The sequence below is a fragment of the Podarcis vaucheri genome, assembly GCF_965113315.1.
Source record: "Podarcis vaucheri genome assembly, chromosome: Z".
Taxonomy (NCBI): Eukaryota; Metazoa; Chordata; class Lepidosauria; order Squamata; family Lacertidae; genus Podarcis; species Podarcis vaucheri.
This window is the reverse complement of record NC_138758.1, coordinates 10,437,069-10,456,684: the sequence shown is the minus strand read 5'-3', so window position 1 is coordinate 10,456,684 and position 19,616 is coordinate 10,437,069. Positions and strand designations below refer to the sequence as shown.

The 19,616-nt window shown below is 44.2% G+C and overlaps 1 protein-coding gene across 5 annotated transcripts in view; it reads left to right on the top strand.

Moving 5' to 3' along the window:
* The window catches only part of IL1RAPL2 (interleukin 1 receptor accessory protein like 2), a 491,230-nt gene extending 473,988 nt beyond the window's left edge, over positions 1–17,242 (top strand). For all 5 annotated transcript variants that reach the window (XM_082207241.1, XM_082207242.1, XM_082207240.1 and 2 more), the window contains 2 exons: positions 460–630; positions 14,514–17,242. In XM_082207241.1, the coding sequence (XP_082063367.1) occupies positions 460–630; positions 14,514–15,214 (872 nt within the window). In that variant the 3' untranslated portion in view covers positions 15,215–17,242. The remainder of the gene's footprint in view (positions 1–459; positions 631–14,513) is intronic.
* Positions 17,243–19,616: the final 2,374 nt, after the last annotated feature.

The window sequence follows — 19,616 nt, the reverse complement described above, 5'->3', positions numbered from 1 at the left end:
TGTGTTAATACAGGCAATGAAATTGCTTAGGTCTGCTGGCTTCATTTACCAAGTTCCCAGTCCTTTGAAACTTGCTACGAATGTTGGATGTAGAAGTACAGGGGTGGAGAAAAAACACATGTTGATGCTTGACATTCATTGACAACTTAGCAATATTTAATATATTTAATACAAACTGACAGTACATAATATGTGAACAGTTCCAGGTTCATTCTCCAGCAGCATCTCCAGGGAGGGCTGGGAGAGACCCCTGTCTGAAACCCAGAAGAGCTGCTGGCAGTGTGGGGAATGCTGAGCTAGGTGATCTGACTTGGCACGAGGCAGCTGCCTATATTGCTAGCTAGCACTGGACCCAGGCATTCTTCATTATCTCACCGGTACAAGGACATAACTCACCAGTACAAGGGTATTTCTTCTTTCTTTTTCTTTCTTAAAAGTGATTTGTGGTTTTATTTACAGACAACAAGGAATACGATGCCTATCTCTCTTACACAAAAGTGGATCCAGACACACTGGACTGCGACAACAGTGAAGAGGAACAATTCGCCCTTGAAATCTTGCCAGATGTTCTGGAGAAGCATTACGGTTACAAACTCTTCATTCCGGACAGGGACCTGATCCCTACTGGGAGTAAGTACCCGTCACCTTGGGGTATGAGACTACCTGTGCAATTCTGCTAAGCAGGGCTGGCCCAAGACATTTTGCTGCTGCAGACGAAACTACTGGCTCCCCACCACTGCCAGTTCCACTGTGTGCCTTCCCTTGTGTGCCCCCCACCAGTGGTAGAAGGAGGAGGCCAACAAGTGCAGGGCACGCTCCAGGGAGGTCAGATCTGCAGCTGCTCCCAGCTGTCTGGAGTCTGCCACCCTGAGGCAACTGCTCACCTCAGGCATAGGCCAGCCATGCTACAAAAAAAGTGCATGCTGATTCATAAGCTTCCACTTCCTTTTTGTACGGCCCTCTCCAAAATGAAATACAAAGGCCCAACAACAGTGAGGCATGGCTGATGAGCTTTACAAAATGGGTAGCTGCTGAGCCCAGCTTTAACCCAAGGCCAGGGAATCTGTGGCTCTCAGAAGTTGCTGGACTGCAACTCCCATCGCCCCTGCTCATTCATTGGCCAAGGGTTGATGGGAGCTGGAATCCAACAACACTTGGAAAGGCACAGGTTCTAGACAACCTGCTGCCAAAGCTAAAAGGTAGAGACTCTGGGTCAGAAAAAGGCTACTTGGTAAGGAAGGAAATTCTGGAGAAGACAATCTCCTGGTGACCGGCCATGCCAGCTCTAGGTTTTGGAGGGCCCTGTGGAATGAGGTAACCCATGAGCTTATCTCCACTTCATTGGTGTCCTCACTGCCTTTGGGCCCAAGTTGCACAACTGCCCAGTGAAAAAGTGCAAAGTCTGCCACTCCTTGCTGTCCCTGCCTCTTCACCTGCCCTCTCTCTGCATGCAAGCTTGGTTGGTGAGCAGCACAGCAAAGAGGAGAAGCAGAGCCTGGAGACTCTGTGAGTTGACAGTGGGCCCTTTGCAGAGGTGTGGATCTTGGAAGGTGCCCAATGATGTCAACCTCTGAAATCAGTTTTGTCAATGACAGTGCCAAGGTCTAGCAAAAATGCAGCTCTTATTTGCTTTTGCTTTTACATTTGTCACATTCACTTCTTTGTTTGTTTGTGGCATTTATACCCTGTCCTTTGGCCGAGGAAGCACCTTCTAAATATCAATAGTAAGATGGTCCCTGCCTCTGGCTCACAATCTAAAAAATCCATGGCACACAGGGAAGGAGAAATGAGAGGGAGGGAGAAGCTCAGACACAAGTTCTTAAGAGTTTTAGTCCTGATAACACAGAGCAGGTGCAATGTCCAGGCCATTATATTTTCTACAATCATGTTACACCATAAAGAAAAAGCAGGCAATTAGACCCTGTGAATTTCTGCGGTATCAGAATGGCTTCCATCCACTAACCCTTCTACTGTGCAAATAAATGTCCCTTTCCTTTACATCTTTTGCATTTAATTTCCACTGACACTAAGACATAGTGATCAGGTTTTCTCCTCAGGATGAAACTAGGATTTAAAGTGTGTTTTCAAGGGGATCTGGTTAGTGCTGTTGCAGAAGTAATATGCACCATTGTTCATTTTAATACTGGGAACTGTGGAGGATTTGCATGAAGGAAAATACGTGAGGGGCTTATAACAACATAGCAAACTTCCTAACCATAGTTAGGCAATTGAGAATATTCTATCTGCACTCTGCCTGTGATAACAATTATAAAATGCAAACAGACATTAAAAAGAATTAACAACAGGAGAAATCACCCCCAAACATTTGTTAGTATTAAAGGGTATGTTTCAACAGCTTAGCCAAAGATTTTATTACTTTATTATTTGTGAATACCCTTTCTCTAAATTTCATTGGGTAGATTAATTTGATGAAGGTAGTAGTAGCACTGATCCTAATTAACCCCAGATGAATAGGAAGTCGAGCTGTTTGTCCCTGGAACTTAGCAACCGATGGATTTTGGCACAAATAGCATGCAGAAAACAGGTTGTCTTTCTGCCTTTTCTATAGCATTCAAATTAAGTTAACAACATGATTTTGGGAGCCAAGGGAAGAGAAGTGTTACAACCTGTTCTGCCATTGTTCAAGTGAACACTGATGTGCATGCCATTGTGCAAGACTAGCCCATTACCTGCTTGGGAAATGCTACTAAATTCATTCAGGACTAGAGTTCTCATGGCCTATGGACGACATTCAGGCCTCCAGAGTAATTTCATTTGGCTCTTGGTGGCTCTGCCAAATCAGGTTGCATTTAAAAATTAAAAATAAAAATTGCAGACATGTTTTCTTGTAAGGGGGGAAACCAGGCACCATATGTATTGCATACCAGGGACTGCCACCCCTGCTTACTCCATTAGCCAACTCTGCCTACCCCTTTGCCCTTCCCACACACCTGATCAAAACCTCCTCCCTTTACACTTCATCCACCCCTCAGATATCCCCAACGGCTTGTCCCAAGCTCCTCCTGCCCCTGGCACCACGCCCATTTAAAGGAGCAGAGTGGTGCTTCACACAGCAGCTTGCTAAACCACCTCGTGCCCCTCCCACCTTGCTGCAGAAACATTTAATGAAGGGAAGTAGACTGTATGTATGTACATTTTTATTGTATTGGTATCCCATTCATATTTTGGAATGGTGAAAGGCTATTGCCCCTGTGCCTATGTAGCAGGTCTTTCAAACTCATCCTCTGTCCCTGTCACATACTATGATAGGGATGAGAAATCTGGTGCCTCCCAGGATGGTAGGACTCCAATTCCCATCAGCCCCAGTCAGCATGGCCCAATGGCAAAAGGTGGTAGGAATTGTGGTCAAGCAATGATGTGATCCAGAAGAGAGTTGGACAGATCTCTTTTGGTCCCCCCAGTTTCTCATTTTTCCAATTGTAAATTCAATTCTCCACATTTCTACTGCAATTTGCAGTTTTTCTTAGGGGGAAAAACTCCTCGTGCAAATTTATCAGCATTTTAGTGAATTGTCTCCTAATATACACATTTGCATATGCACTTAAACTAATGTACACACTGCCCCCTAAGAAGTGCGTCACAAAATTTAGAGGCATGCGACTTCAGAGGATGCCCATGGTTCAGTTCTCAAATCGTGTTCGAAAAGGTGGATTAGTAGGTCCACCTTTTAAATACAAACTGAATCAAATTTCTACCCCAAATCTACCATGTGTCCTTCAGATGTTTCTGAACTTCACCTCCCATCTTCAGCTGCCAGCATCCAGGATAGTCCAGGATAATGGGAGATGTAGTGCAATAACATCTGGAGAGCCAGCAGTTACCTGTCCCTGATGTAGCCCAACAGTCCTAACCTGCATGGCCAGTGATCAAGGATGAGGAGAATTGTAGTCTAGCAACATCCAGAGAGGCACTTGTTCCTCATTATTGGTGTACTGCTGTTCTGAACCACAGGACCAAAGGAGGACTTGTCAGAAAGCTTGGGTGCAGGGATACCAAAGAAGGATGTTGAAAACTCCAGATTGATCAGTTCTAGTGCTTTATTAAAAGAAGGTGTAGACTTACAGCAGATCAGCTTGCCAGGTCTCCCAGCCTTTACAGACACGGGACAGACACTGCAGCAAGGAGATGGCTTCTTCTCATCGAAGCAAACATAGACACATCATTTATGAACAAAGCAACATACGCCACTTTGGCCTAGACTTTCCATCACTTCACCTGACCAGATGAGGGCATAGGTGGCAAACACCCAAATCTTACAGATAGTTTCCCTTTCTTGGGTTCAGAGCCTAGCACCTCAAGCCCACAGATAAGATTAACATCAAAGCAAGCCAATTAGCCTATATCAAAGCAGGTGAATATAAACATATCTGAGCTCATTGTTACAGCAACTACCAATTAATTGTGGGGTTATTTTGAGTAGCACGATGGTGGTTGCAGAGCCTCCAGAACAGTTCACCTTTGGTTCATCACAACTGCTTATCTACACGCAGACACATAACAAGTTAAAACACACGTGAGGTATAACTATTACACTCCATGAAGCCAATTATGGGAACAATTATTTTTTGTTTCATGTACAGCTGCTGTTTTTCCCAGGCGTAATTTGTTTTTGTTTTTTAAGGAGTGAGCAGAATCAAAGTATTTTAAGTCACAATTATTATTATTTTCTATGAAGAGAACAAATGCTTCAAATGAATCTGCATCCTTGCAGGTGCCTCTCTCTAGACGGAATGGCATTTTCCTTTGTGTCCACCTGTCATTCAGGCACTGCAGCAAAGACTCATCAGCATAATTTCAGAGAGTCATTAACCATCATCAGAAATATACACTACCTGAGGATGTCAGCTCTCATTGCTAAGCATTGAGTGATATATCCTGTCACTTCCCTCCCTTGCAACTGGGGCGATTCATGGTTTTTGAAAGGATTTTGATTCTTTCACGCAGAACGGAAGGAATGCTTAATCTCCACCAAATGATGACAATGCAGAATATGAATTTGAAAGCAGGCAGCTTGGGGTTTCTTTTTAAAAAAAATTTTAAAGAAAAACCCTGAGTTTGCAGTAAATAGACCCCTTATTTCTAGTGGGGAAATAAAACTTCATTTCTAAGTCAATACCTGAGGTCCCTACACCGTTATTCATGGAGGGCAGGCCAATGATTAGGTAAGTAGAACCTCCACATTCAGAGCAGTATACCTTCTGATACCTGATGCTGAGGGCAAACAATGCTACTCCAAACTCTCTCTATTAAAAAAGAACAGAAAAAAGACTTGCCCACTAAGATGAAAGACAGGAAACGGCTGGTGCACTGGTCCTTTTCTAAAGCTGCCATGATCTGTAAAAACAGGCATTGCCATCTTGCTCACACCAATGACTTAATTCTTTCTCACAAAGGAAAGGTTAAGCTTGTTGGATTGTGCCTTTAGGTCTGGCCTCACAAGCCAGCCGGAGCTTCCCCCTGTTGCTCTTTGCAAGCCTGTGGATTTGGCCAGGGTGACAAAAGACAGGGCATTGGGTTCCACCTGCTACCCTTGAGGAAAGATGCTCAGCAAGAAGGGGAAGAGCAGTGAAAGTAAGCTATCCGTTCTGACTGCAGTGCCAGCCCTGGGGAAAGGCATGCTGAGCCTAAGCCTTTAATGCCTTGGTTGTCTCAGTGTCCAGTAACATTTTTCTTGTTTGCATAGATGTGTACACAGTGGAAGCAGACTGCATGGCTGTAGCCACCACAGCACAAAATCTTGAGCTGCAGAATGTGCTGGTGGTGAATCTACACCTTCAGGGCTTGCACGGGACACTGTGCCACCTGAGGTGCTTCACTGATGCCCTCTTATTTATACTGCATTTTTGTTCTGCCATTTCCTCTAAGAAGTTCCTAGTGGGTGAGGTGCATGTGTCACTCCTCCCCGTTTTATCCTCACAACAACCCTGTGAGGTGGGTTAGGCTGAGCCTCATGGTTGAGCCCCTGTCTCACAGGTCCTCTTAACACCAGTTCTCTCTCTCCACCTGCTGCCACCATCTTCTGCCACTGCTTCCCCACCACGAACCAGCTGCCACTCACCCACCAATTGCCACCTCCCAGGACCCCCAGGACCACACTTTCCTATCAGGGCTGCACTCTGAGGAAGGCATTGTGAGTCAGGTGGCCTCAGACAGCACCTGTGCCACAGCTGTCCGCAGGAACAGCAACTAGCAGATGTGGTGGTGATGAGAAAAGGCAGCTTTGCAGGTGGGAAATTGGGTTGGGGAGATGCTATCCACACACCCTCTTGATCTGCCACCTGAGCCACACAGTTCATTCTGGCTCACTATGGGGCTGCTCCTGATCCCTACCAAAAACGAATCTCAGTGCTGTCAAATAATTGGTCATAATTTCACTTAAGGGTCAAAGTCGGTCTTATTTATTTTATTTTATTTGGTATGTTTATAGACTACCCTCTTCAGTATAAAGTATTCTTGCATCTTTTTTAATAGCACAGATAATAAACTGGCGGTCCTCCAGATCCTGTTGTATTCCAACTCCCATGAGACCCAGTAAGCATGGCCAATAACCAGTTATGGTGGGAGTTGTAGCCCAGCATCTACTGGAATGGCAAAACTTCCTGAGAACTGCCATAAATTTTATGCCATGGTGAGGAATAGACTTTCCATTTTCTTTATCCCCAGCACCTGGTATTCAGAGGTATCCCATTTCTGAATATGGAGGTTCTGTTTAACTGTCATGGTTTAACTGATGGACACCCATGATCATACATAACCATTTTGGAAGACACACACTGGAAAGAAAACTCTTTGAGGAAAGAGGCACGGTGGTTGTTCGCCATTTAATTTTTTGAGTCTTCTGGACAAGTGACCATCTCCATATCTCAATACTCTGGTTTCACCTCAGATTGTATAAATCTTTTGCCTTTTCATCTCCACATCTCGCAGCAACAAATTACTAATGGCATAGATAGATAGATAGATAGATGATAGATAGATAGATAGATAGATAGATGATAGATAGATAGATAGATAGATGATAGACAGACAGACAGACAGACAGACAGACAGACAGACAGACAGACAGACAGACAGATAGATAGATGAAGAAAATGTTAAAATGGCTTATGGCTCTTCATAAATTTAGGAAAGTGTAAGCATGTGTTGTGTTTTTATACTGCTGATGGTACTAACATACCTTTTGTCAAATTGTTCTTTAGGGCAACATATATCCCAGCATAGGCACTGAATTCAAGGGGCCGAGGAACTGTGGGCCTCCTCAATGGGGGTTTGGGGGAGCAGGCCCCCCCCCATTGTTGGAGCCAGGCGCAGAGTGATGTCAGGACGATGTGTGACATTGCACACGTAACGTCAGGATATTATACATGTGATGTCAGGACGTTGCATCGGGCGCCTTCAGTGTGCTTCAGACGATGGCGCCTCTGAATCCCAGTCCATTTATTAGCTACATTCAGCAATTAATCTGTTTGTATCTGATCTGGAAAGGGGTTAGCACGTGAAAAAATTGCTTACATGGAGTCCAAATCTCCATGCCAATATCTTCAATTTTAACAACATTCTACTCCCACTCCTATTTGCAGTGTTTGTTCAGAACCTGGTGGAGTACAATACTCTCCAAAGTGATAATTGTGCTCCCAAGAGCTTGTTCATACTGTCCCCCTTGCCACCATAAGAACAGAGTGGTCCACTGCAGCCCACTTGATTTTGCTTACTACAAAGCAGCTCGAGATGCACTTGTGCTTTAGCATCAGACACATTGCTGGAGGTGTTTCCCCTCTGCACAGCTTCATAAATATGTGATAGAACACCAATGTAGGTGAGTTTTCCTATTTACTTCAACGGAGGAGCCAGTTCCATTGAAGTGAGTGGGAAACTTTGTCACACAGGTTTTCCAAGTACAGGTTGGAGCAGCTGCAAGAAATACTGTATAGGCATTTCCCCCTGTGCAATAGTGGTGGCTCTTCAAAGTCCACCAAGATCACAGAGATGGAAAATAAAGGATCTAGGCTGTTCTGAACTTTAGCAAGCAGTCTAATGGAAATTTGCCTAAGCGACTAGAATTCCACTTTCAGTTTGCACCAGATGAAACTGTGGCTCATCTATATCCAAAGCTAACCCCATAAGTGTGGACAAGCTTTCAACCATGATGTGGATTTTTAGTATTGATTGATTGATTGATTGATTGGTTGCATTTATATCCCAATGAGTTTAGGGCAATGTATATTGTTCTCCTCCTCCTCATTTAATCCCCACAACAACCCATGAGATAGGCTAGGCTAAGTGTTTGTATGTCTTTTTAAGTGTTTGTTTGTTCTTAAAAAAACTTTGTAAAACCAATAAAAATTTTATATATAAAAAAAAGAGATAGGCTAGGCTAAGAGGCAATAACAAGCCTGTGGTCACCCAGTGAGTTTCATGGCAAGTGGGGATTTGAAACCTGGTCTCCCAGATCCTAATCCAACACTCTAACCACTACACCATATTAATTCTGATTGATCCATTTGTGATCAACCCATCACCCCCCCACACACACTTTGTTCACCTATGTTTATTTCTGTGCCTTTGCTAAGAAAATAGGCCCTGTTTCTGTGCTGCAGTTTGTCCAGTACCCTGGGAAGGTGTCAGGGAAGGGGGTGGTCTGTAAGGGTGAGAATTTATCCTTAATCTCTTGTGTCACAGTGAGGCATTAAATAAGGCTTGCAAGCTTCCAGCACCATGTTGTTCTTCTGGGGAGGAAAGCAAAGCAGATGCACATGAATCTATGTGGGCAATTTGTGCTGCATCCTAGCATGTGGTTGTGTTACTCTCCACTTCATACAAAGTGTATATAATGCAGTTTGAAGGCAGTGCTTCAATGGCAAACTGATATTTGCACTGGAATGGACCCTAAAATTCAGTGGAATCATTAGGGCTTTCACCAGAGTTTTGATAGGCTCGCTGGTTCCCTCTCCCATCCTTCTTTGTGATAAGAATCTAATAAAAAGAATTGAATATTGATGTACATTTGATCCTATGAATCAAGATGATGGTGCAGCAGTTAAGAGTCTTCTACACCAATAATTTGGCAAAACAGTGGTATGAAGCAGGAGTGGGGAACCTTTGTCCTTCCAGATGTGGTTGGACTATAACTTCCATCACCCTGTGTCATTGGCCATGTGGAATGTGGCTGATGGGAGCCACAACATCTTGAAGCCCACAGGTATCCCTGAGGCTTGCACCTACTAGCCCATAAAACCACCAAACCATTTATTATCATTATCATTATTTGCTGAACCGCACAGCCAAAACTGTATGTGGGATGAGTTCCACCTGGAACAACCCCTACAATGTGCTCTTTCTTCTGCAGGCTCTTCTTCCAACTGGTGCCCCTATCTTCCAATGGAAGGAGAGTTGAAAGAAGTAAGTAGAGAAGGACTTTGGCTAGTCCTCCTCTCCACCAGGGGGCATGGGTGAAATGGGAGGGGATTGTCTGCCCAGCTCTTCTTGTCTGCCCTCCTGCCAAAGAGGTATCTATGGGGACAGCAAGTCACTATTACAGTGAAGCTGTCTGGATCATGGCGGGGGGAATTATTTGACATTTGGAAAATATATTTGCCATGTGCTTGATAATAATATCATGAAACAAAACTGGTTCAATATGTTGGCTCTAAGGATCCATTTCCTGTCATATTTACAATCCAATGGAGGGCAACAATCAGGCTGGGCAATGGCTGGCTCTTAATTCATACATAACCCAACTTTGTTTCCATGCAGTTTTATTGCTATTATGAAAACCTAAATGGATGCAGGAGAACTTCTGAGGCCTTATTTTGAATAAGTTTCACAATATATGGAAATAATATAGGTGCAATTTTATTTTTTTTAAAAACCCCACTTGTTTTTCGTCCCTCCTCTGGCCTGGGAACCAAGTCCTACTCAGAGTAATTCTTGTTATTATTCATTTATTACATTTGTAGACTGCCGTTCATCCAAAGATCACAGGGTGGTTTACAACATAAAAATGCAAAATGAAATCCCAAGGTATATAATCAAAACAAAAACAAACCAGTAACCCACAAACAGATTTAAAAGACCAGACAAAACTCTGGTTATAGAGAACTGTTTTCACCTGGTGCCTAAAGATATGTAGTGAAAGCACCAGGCAAGCCTCCCTGGGAAGAGAATTCCACAAATGGGGAACCACTGCAGAAAAGGCCTGTTCTTGTGATGCCACCCTCTGGACCTCTCATGAAGAACGGCCTCGGATGATGTTTTCAGGGTCTATGTTGGTTTATATTGAGAAAGGTGGTCTTTGATGTATAGCATCCCTAAGACATTTAAGGCTTTATAGGGCAAATCCATCACTTTGAATTGGGACACTTTGATTGGCAGCTAGTGCAATGGGGCCAGGATTGGTGTCATGTGCTCAGACTTTCTCGTCTCAGTGAGCAACCTAGCCACTGAATTCTGATCCAGCTGAAGTTTCTGAACCATCTTCAGAGGCAGCCTCACATATAACACAGTGCAGTTATCTAATCTAGAGGTTACCAGGGTATAGACAACAGAAGTTAGGCTATCCCTATCAAGATAAGGACATAGCTGGGCCACCAGCCAAAGCTGATGGAAGGCCACCGAGGTCACCTGAACCTCATGCAGTTGCAAAGGATCCAGCAGTATCCCCAAGCTATGTACTTGCACAGTGGGAATGTATCTCCATCAAGAGTAGGACACCTCCCACCCATCCTGTCTAGGGAACAGTGTTACCTGGAATGAACTTCAGTTTGTTGGCTTTCATGTAGTCCATATGTGGCAAGACAACAGCCTGACAACAGTAAGGTTACCAGATTTTTTTCAATGAATCCAGGGACACTTATTGTTCGCTATGTACATGTGAACACTGAAAAGGCAGTAAATCCGGGGACAGTCCCCAGGAAACAGGGACGTCTGGTGACCTTAGAAAACAGTCCATATGTGGCAAAACTCACCAATTCTTATATGCTTGCCTCTTAACTGCTGGGCACAATTCAAATTGCTGATGTTTACCTTTAAAGCCCTGAAAAGCTTGGGACCCAAATAGCTGGAGTACAGTGCATGTTCCCATACTGTCCTTCACCATTAGTACCTTAAGATCTTAATTAAGGCCCTTCCCTGAGTGGTGTGGCTTGCTTGGAAGTGCTCTTACTTTAGAGCTTTAGCTGGCCTTGCTGTGACAAGCTCTTCAACACCAGGTTAATACTTTTTTTGCTTACACAAGTGGGCTGTGTTTATCTTTCTCCCAACACATGTCATCAAACAAGATGGCCCAAGCAGTTTCTGTGTCAAAATCAGGCCTATTGAAATCAAACCCATTGAAATTAAAGGGACCTAAGTTAGTAATGTCCATTAATTTCAGTGGGTGTACTCTTGAGTATGACTGGCATCATGAACCAGCCGATACTTTTGTGGGGTAGGGCTAGGAATTTCTAATAAAATTCTCTGACTGCCCACCAAACTGCAATGCCTGTGATTCTTTGGGGGAATATATCTGCAGTTTAAATATAGGAACAGAAACATTGGAAGACATTGTTCCACTTTGCTTAGTGTTGTCTACACTGACTGGCAGCAGCTCTCCAGGGTTTCAGCCTGCAATCTCCCCAAGCCCCACCTGAAAATGTTGAGAATTGAACCTGGGACCCTCTGTGTGAAAGGCAGGTGCTTTACCACTGAGCTACGGCCCTTCCCCGATATGACCTGAGTCAATAAGTGTGAGTTCCAAAACTCTGTGCAGTGGAAGGGAGTGATTGTCTTGTCAATAGTAATCGGGGATGAAAATTTAATATTTTGTGTATTTGGTTAACAGGCTCTCTCTTTGTCCTTCAGTCTCTTTCTTATTGAAAAGAATAGATTTGGACAGTATCACTGGATCATCATAAACAGCAAATTCCCCATTGTGGCCTATCCTAGGCAAGAGCAGTTCATAAAATATCTATAAAACGCCACCTGCATTTGTATTGCCAGATAATTCCTCCCTGAACCCATCTCCTGTGTAAATGCACACACCTTAAAACATTCTTATCTTATGTGTCAGAAGCATTTTCAAAAATGGTTGCCTGAGCTGGCATTCCAAAATTCTCATTTGACTTACAATAAATATGCTTTACCAGCATTATATTGATATGTCAGCAAAGCAATGTGTACTCCTGTGCTTTTTCTTAAAAAAGCAAATTAAATTGAAACTGTGCACCAAGAAAAACTAGAAAAAATAAACTTTATATTTCCAAAAAAATAAATTTTGCAAATGTACCGTATTTTTCACCCTATAGGACGCACTTTTTCCCCTCCAAAAATGAAGCGGAAATGTGTGTGCGTCCTATGGGGCGAATGCAGGCTTTCGCTGAAGCCTGGAGAGTGAGAGGGGTCGGTATGCACCGACCCCTCTCACTCTCCAGGCTTCAGGAAGCTATCCGCAAGCCTTGCAAGCCCGGGGGGAGGTCCCACAGGCTCGCAAGGCTTGCGGGCAGCAGCCTGCAGCCCACAAGCTTGGGGAATAGCAGGGAGGCGCAGCGCCGCCACCCCGCTATTCCCCGACCTGATCTGAAGGCTGGCGGGGGGGGAGAAGCAAGCTTGCTTCTTTCCCCCCCCCCCCGCCGCCAGCCCCACTAGCTCGGGGAATAGTGGGGAGGTGGAGCGCCGCCACCCCGCTATTCCCCAACCTGATCTGAAGGCTGGCGGGGGGGAGAAGCAAGCTTACTTCTCCCCCCCCCCGCCAGCCCCACAAGCTCGGGGGATAGCGGGGAGGTGGAGCGCCGCCACCCCGCTATTCCCCAACCTGATCTGAAGGCTGGCGGGGGGGAGAAGCAAGCTTGCTTCTCTCCCCCCCCCCCCGCCAGCCCCACAAGCTCGGGGGATAGCGGGGAGGCGGAGCGCCGCCACCCCGCTATTCCCCAACCTGATCTGGAGGCTGGGGGGGGGTGAAGCAAGCTTGCTTCTCCCCATCGCCAGCCCCATAAGCTCGGGGTACAGCGGGGCAAGCCGCTTCCCCACAGAGGCTAGAGAGGCTGACCCTGAAGGCAGAAGAGGGAGACAGAGCGCTCCGTCTCCCTCTTCTAGCTTGGGGATGGCAGCGCAAACCTGGGGGGGAAATAAAAAAAATTTCCTTGATTTCCCCCAAAAAAACTAGGTGCGTCCTATGGGCCGGTGCGTCCTATAGGGCGAAAAATACGGTATGTATTTTTCCTTTGTTTGCATAATTTATTCTGTAGTTCCTGGTCATGCAGGGAGGAGCAATGAAACAGAAGTGGTGTCATGATCCTGAGCTTGTAGGAAGACTAGAAAATGGAAAGGGGTGGACCTTTTTCAACCTGAGGGCCACATTCCCTAATGATTGACCTTCCAGGGGCCACAAGCCAGTGGTGGGTGGGGCTAGAAATGAAAGTGAGCAGGGCAATTAATGTAAATTTTATTTTCAGCAGTCAGCTAGTTTCTACACAGACACCTTTATCATCTATCCAGACAAGCAATTCTAGCCAGGTAAAACACTCAAGGTGTGTTACCTGGAAAGGAAACAGAGCAGGGTCAGTAGTGTGACGAGGGAAAGTTGTGGTCTAAGGAGAGTTCGAAGGGCAAGCAGGCTTATAGAGCCACATTTGAATTTGAGGCACAGCTGGCTACGGAGCCAGAGGCCTAAATTCCTGGGACCCATATCTTAGGGGAAGCTAGCAGATGTTGGAATAAGTGCCAGAGATGGAGTACCAACATTCAGGCAAAGCCCAGAGCTAACATGGAACATTTTAGGGCCTTCCCAAGCCAAAGGAGACAAACCCGCAGCCTGGGGGGTGGGGATGGGGGTGGGTTAGGAAGGCATCCTCTTCCAGGCTGTTCTTCAGTCTGCGGCCCTGATCAGCTCAGTGCAAAAGGCAGCAGGTTGAAAGCTTCCTGATTATAATCATGGTGGCTCTCAACTTGTGGTCAGCTCTCCAAACTGGGCCCCAGAAAACTGCCAAGAGATTGCTAGGAAGAAGGACTCAGAAGTGACAATCCAGGGATTAGACCCAGTAAATACCTTGCTGTGGTTGAAGCAAAAGCAGAGGAGTCTGGTCTATTTGCATAAATGGGGCACTGCCCTACCAGCCTGTTCTCTGCCAGCCCTCCTCCTTATGGATGGCCCTGGGGTGGTGGTGCTTGTCAGCTTCTTCCTCCTTAATCCACGTAGAACTCAGCAGGGAGGAAGGTGGTGTCAAAAGTAGAATTAGTTGCTTCATGCACTAATTGTGCAGGAGTCTTAATGCTGTGCAACAGAGGAATCCAATTCAACAGCTGTGCTAGTGGAAACTTCTTGTGAAACACATTGCACAGTCTATTGTGGAACAAATACATGTAAACCACTAGGATATCTAGAAAGACTGTAGAGCTGACCAAGGTATAAGGGAGCGGTTACCCCCTACTTAAATTGCAAGGCTAATTTTTACATTGTTACTTTGGTGCAGTGTATATTTTTCTCTATTTTACTGTCTTTCTGCTCTTCCTGTTTACAGCATACCTTGACGATCTCTCCAGATGCATAGAACAAAGCCGAAGACTCATTATCATCCTAACTCCGGATTACGTTCTCAGGAGAGGGTGGAGTATTTTTGAGATGGAAAACAGACTGCATAACATGCTTGTCAGCGGAGATATCAAAGTGATTTTCATTGAATGCCCTGAATTAAAAAGCAAAGTGAATTACCAGGAAGTGGAATCTTTAAAGCACACTATTAAACTTTCCTCAGTCATCAAGTGGAATGGTCCAAAAAGCAACAAACTGAATTCAAAGTTTTGGAAGACCTTGCTCTATGAAATGCCTGCAAAGAAAAAAGAGGTTTTATCTCGGCGCCAGGTCCTAGATTCTGCTGAACAGGGACTCTTTGGGGATCTTCAGGCGGTGCCTTCCATTGCTGTGACGGACACCTCTGCTTCCTTGGTTGCCTCTCAGGCCGACTTGACCGATTACCAACAACCGGATCCAGTGCAAACCAGACATTACTGCAGAGGATATGAGTATGACATGCAGTCTGCAACCTTGCCGTTAGCCGCCATAAGCAGTAATCACCACACTTACTGTAACATACCCCTGACGCTATTCAATGGACAGCTGCCTCTTAATAGCAGCATGAAAGAAACACAGGAATTTCATAGGAACAACCCCCTGCTACCATTGTCAACAAGGGAGCTTAGCTTCACCAGCGATATATGGTAGCAAAGATATAAGCATTTTGAAACTGATTTATTGAGCATCAGTGAGACAAATTATTAAAAGGACCTTGAACCCATATAACATCAGGTGCCAAAATATTTTGCCAAGTCACAAGTAACACACTTTTTGTACTTGAACCTCTTTGTTTACATTTCAAAAATTATTAGCAAGTGGTGGAGGAACCTACTTTTGTAGTTCACAAATAAGTTCATATCTTTTAATGTACAGTTTTAATGCTTCTTTATATGAAATATATATATATGAGGGCATTGGAGAGTATTTTGAAGTAGAGTTTACAGCCTGACAATGGAGTGACATTTAATGCTATATGTGATAGTCTGTATTTATATATTAGTAATTCAGAGATATAAATGGATTTTTTTTTAATAGAAAGAGCATAGGTAGGTAAGAACAACAACACAGTTTGAAAATTTGAAACATAACAAGCTACAATGAATTATTGTATTTTCAAATCATGCCTGGAGGACACATTCCTGTAAAGGAAATATTTTAGGACATCTTTCTTATAAGATAATCACCAATACGTTTTGGAAGGTGGTCCAGGTGAATGAACATTTGCAGGTGATAGCCTCTAGTTTTCATTCAGCAAATCCTACACTTGGAGAACACGTTGTCCACTTCACTTCCTCCATCATTTCATTCTCAAGATATTTCTCGATTCAACTCAGTGGCTGCCATTGTGTTTTTCTTAAAGAAATTAGGACATTTAACAACAGTTTTGTTTCTGTAGGGTTTTTTCTTTTAAACTTGTTTAAACTGGCTTTGCAGGTTTTTAAGAACTTTCTCCCTTTTGCATTTTATGTACCAATGGTATTGTCTTGTTAACCAGCTGCCGATTGGAACATTTCTTAGACTTCTTGACCTTGTAAAATTTGTATTAATGGTAATGTAAGTTTTGCACAGGAATATTATTATTCCCCCCCTCCCTCTGTTTTCCAGATTTAAAGGTGTAACAGCTTACAAATTGACATTTGACAGAGAATGTCAGCAATAGAAAGAAAATAATACAGCAATACTCACAAACAAAAGTGCTGCATTGTTCGGGTTACCAGTGGTATAACTTCAGTCATATTGATAATCATCTAAAACAGAAGGAGAATTTGCATCCCTTGGGTACAACGCTGTAAAAGATTCATTCTGAGCAAGTCCCATTGCATTGCTTTCAGTGGGCTACTTAGGATCAGTGGTGGCTGGTGCCCATTAAGATTGTTGGGGTGGAAGAAAAGAAGATGGATAGCAGGTGAAACCAGAGCCAGTGACTTGCATGGCCACCTCCTGACTGGGTGCCTGTAAAAACGCAGACAGGCAGGCAGGTGCCAGCTGAGGGCAGGCAGGTTGGTGGGGCAATGCCCCTTTTGCCCCAATGGACCAGTCACCACTGGTTCTTTTTTTAGAAGAGCAACGTGGTTGCTGTTCCTTAGTGGCTCCATCCCATGCCACTTCAATAATGTTATGAGAAGTTTCATCACAGGGCGAGGACCAACAATATGGCTGCATCCTGCAATGTTCTCGGCAGTCTCACCTGTTCTTGGCAGTCTGCAGACTCAGAGTGTCCTCATGCTAGGAACCCTGTGGCCTGTCCTTAGGAGTGGATGGAGCTGACAGTTTCATTTTCTCTCAGCTTCAGATTTTTCCAATCATAAGTTCAATTCTCCACACTTTTACAAGTTTCTTTTTTAAATCTTCCTGAAAACCCATCAGCTGCTTAGTGCAATTTTGCATTAGTGTACACATTTTTGCAGAACACCCCGCCGCCGCCGCTCCCGCCGCCAATATGTATGCTTCTCCTTTTTGTATCTTATTTTATTAATATATGTGTTTCTACCCACATTTTATCCTGGTATGTGTGTTTTTGTACAAATCAAATCTTGGCTGGAAAACTGCATTGCAAAACACAAGAGAAGTGCCCATTCCAAAGGATGGTAGTGTATTAGGTCCACATATTGTTTCAGAAAGTGCAATTAGGTCGGTTCACCTGTAAATACAAACTGAATAAACTTTTGTCCCCCATTCCTACCTGTCCCACGTGATTTCTCCCACTCTCACATGATAGGCTCTAGAAGGCAGTGATATTAAGTATTCCAAGACTGGATGATTTCCCCCAACACCATCTTGCTTTGCACTGAGCACTTAAGAATCTCAGAGCTGGCATGAGAGAATTATCCATCACTTCTGGTTATCCGAGTTAACATGTTGCCCAATCAAAGACTGAGCACCTTTTTCTTTTTCTTTTAATTTCGCCCTTGTAAACCACTATTTTGTCCCTGTTTCCTGCCACTGTGGGACGTCTTGTTCCAATAGTGAGTTAGTGAGTCACTAACATGATCACTCTTGAGGATTTAGAAGTTCTCTAGAAGTTCAGCCTTTAAATGAGTGCTTGTGGTGGATGCACCCTGATTCTAGCCTGCATGCAAAGAAATACATATGTACAAATACTAAAGCATAGTTACATCAGCAGAGTATGTGCTGCAGCAGTGGAGGTATGTTTTGAATTGTTGATATAACATATTTAGTATAGGGCGTTGGGTAGGGCAGTGGTGCTTACCTGACCAAGCAGGTGGGTCCCTGCTGCTTACGAGGAGGGAGAGGGACAACACGGTAGGGAGGTCAGCACTGTGCAACATAATTGTTCTCTTCAGTATGATTGCACAACGCTAACTTCTCTACCACCTTGCCCCTCCCACTTTCCTAGAAAGCAGCCATGAATTTGCTGCCAGGACAGGAAAGTGCTGCTGCCCCACCCTCTGCTACTGCTAAACCAAACATACACCTCATTGGACAGGGCTGCTGTAGGGTTAAGTAACACAGCAGACCAGAACCTTTAGCAATGTGTGAAAAAAAACAGCAGAGCAGCCTACAAAGCAATTGCTAGCATAAGAATTAGGATATTTCAGATGTGTCGCTATTTTCATCTGAGAAGTGTTGGAGGATATGAATTATGTATTAATTTAATAAATCTATGAATCAAAACAATACGAATTAATTTCCCTTACCTTGCCTGAAGGTGGGGCTCAGCAGATCTTGGCTTGCCTTGGTAGCCGGTCAAACTTTGTTCTCACCATGCCCCTGATGTGTTTCCAAAGTAAGGAGACAGGGTCTTCTGATGCTGACCTGAGCTCTACTCTCAGCACAACTGTAGTGGGATGGGTGCTCATCACCATTACACTAACCTTTAGGCCAGAGGTGGGGAAGCTTGATAGCCCGAGGACGGCATTCCCTTCTGGAAAATCTTCCAGAGCACCTGTGCCAGTGGCAAAAGTGGGCAGAGCAATGAATGTGAATTTAACTTTTGTATAGCAGGATAACTTACACACACACACACACACACACACACACACACACACCTCTGTCCTTCTTCCATGGAAGCAGCCAAGCAAAAACTTTTGTGTGAAGTTGTGGAGCAGAGCCACATACCCTGCAACATTACTTTAATGAAAATTGGCATGAGTGTCTCTTGGCGCTGCAGCGCAAATCAGCTTGTGTGGAGGAACAGCTCTTTTGCTCCATTAATGTAAGAGCTGGCATTTACCAGATACTAACTTTGTGTCCTGTATGTTTAATGCACCATCTTGTATGAATCTCCTAGTTGGCAGAAGTAGAGCTTATATTAATGTCCTTGGTTGGGTGGTGTGCATATGCTGCAATGAATTCCATGCTCTTCGTGCATGCTTAGTTTCTGCAGAGAACTATCAATACTTACCAGAAAGAACTGCTGTCACATTGAAAACTGGGAGTCTCTTATGTACTTGTAATTCCCCTGTGTTGACAGGATAGTTCGCATTGTGAGATCCCCCTCCCCTGTGCAAGTATGTGCCTTCTTTGCAAAGCCAGCTGGGGAGTTTCCTGTTTGGAAAGGAAGTAACAATGGGATGCAAACCTGGCATTTTTGGTCAGTATGTGCACTTTTACATACATGTACACAGGAACATAGGGAGCTGGCCAATACTGAATCACAATGTATAGCTCAGTATTGTCTACACTAACTGGAAGTGACTCTCCAATACTTCCTCTTACAAAGCTAAAATTTTCCAGAGTGGCTTAACAATAATTCTCTCTCCCCAGGGAACTCTTGGATCTGTAGCTCTCTGCAGGGAATAGGGGTCTCCTAACAACTCTCAGCACCCTTAGCAAACTACAGCTCCCAGGAGTTTTGGGGGGAAACCATAACTGTTGAAAGTGGTATCATAGTGCAGATGGGGCCAAGCAATAGATTCAGTTGACAGCTTCTATATAACTATAGAATGGCATAGAAAGCACTTGAGGCATCTACTTAGGGACAAGAGAGAAGTTTGATTACAATGTAAAGAGAACTCACCAAACACTTTCTGAAAAGATTCTCTAACAAGAATGCCAAAAAAAATAAATAGTGAAAATAACATACAAA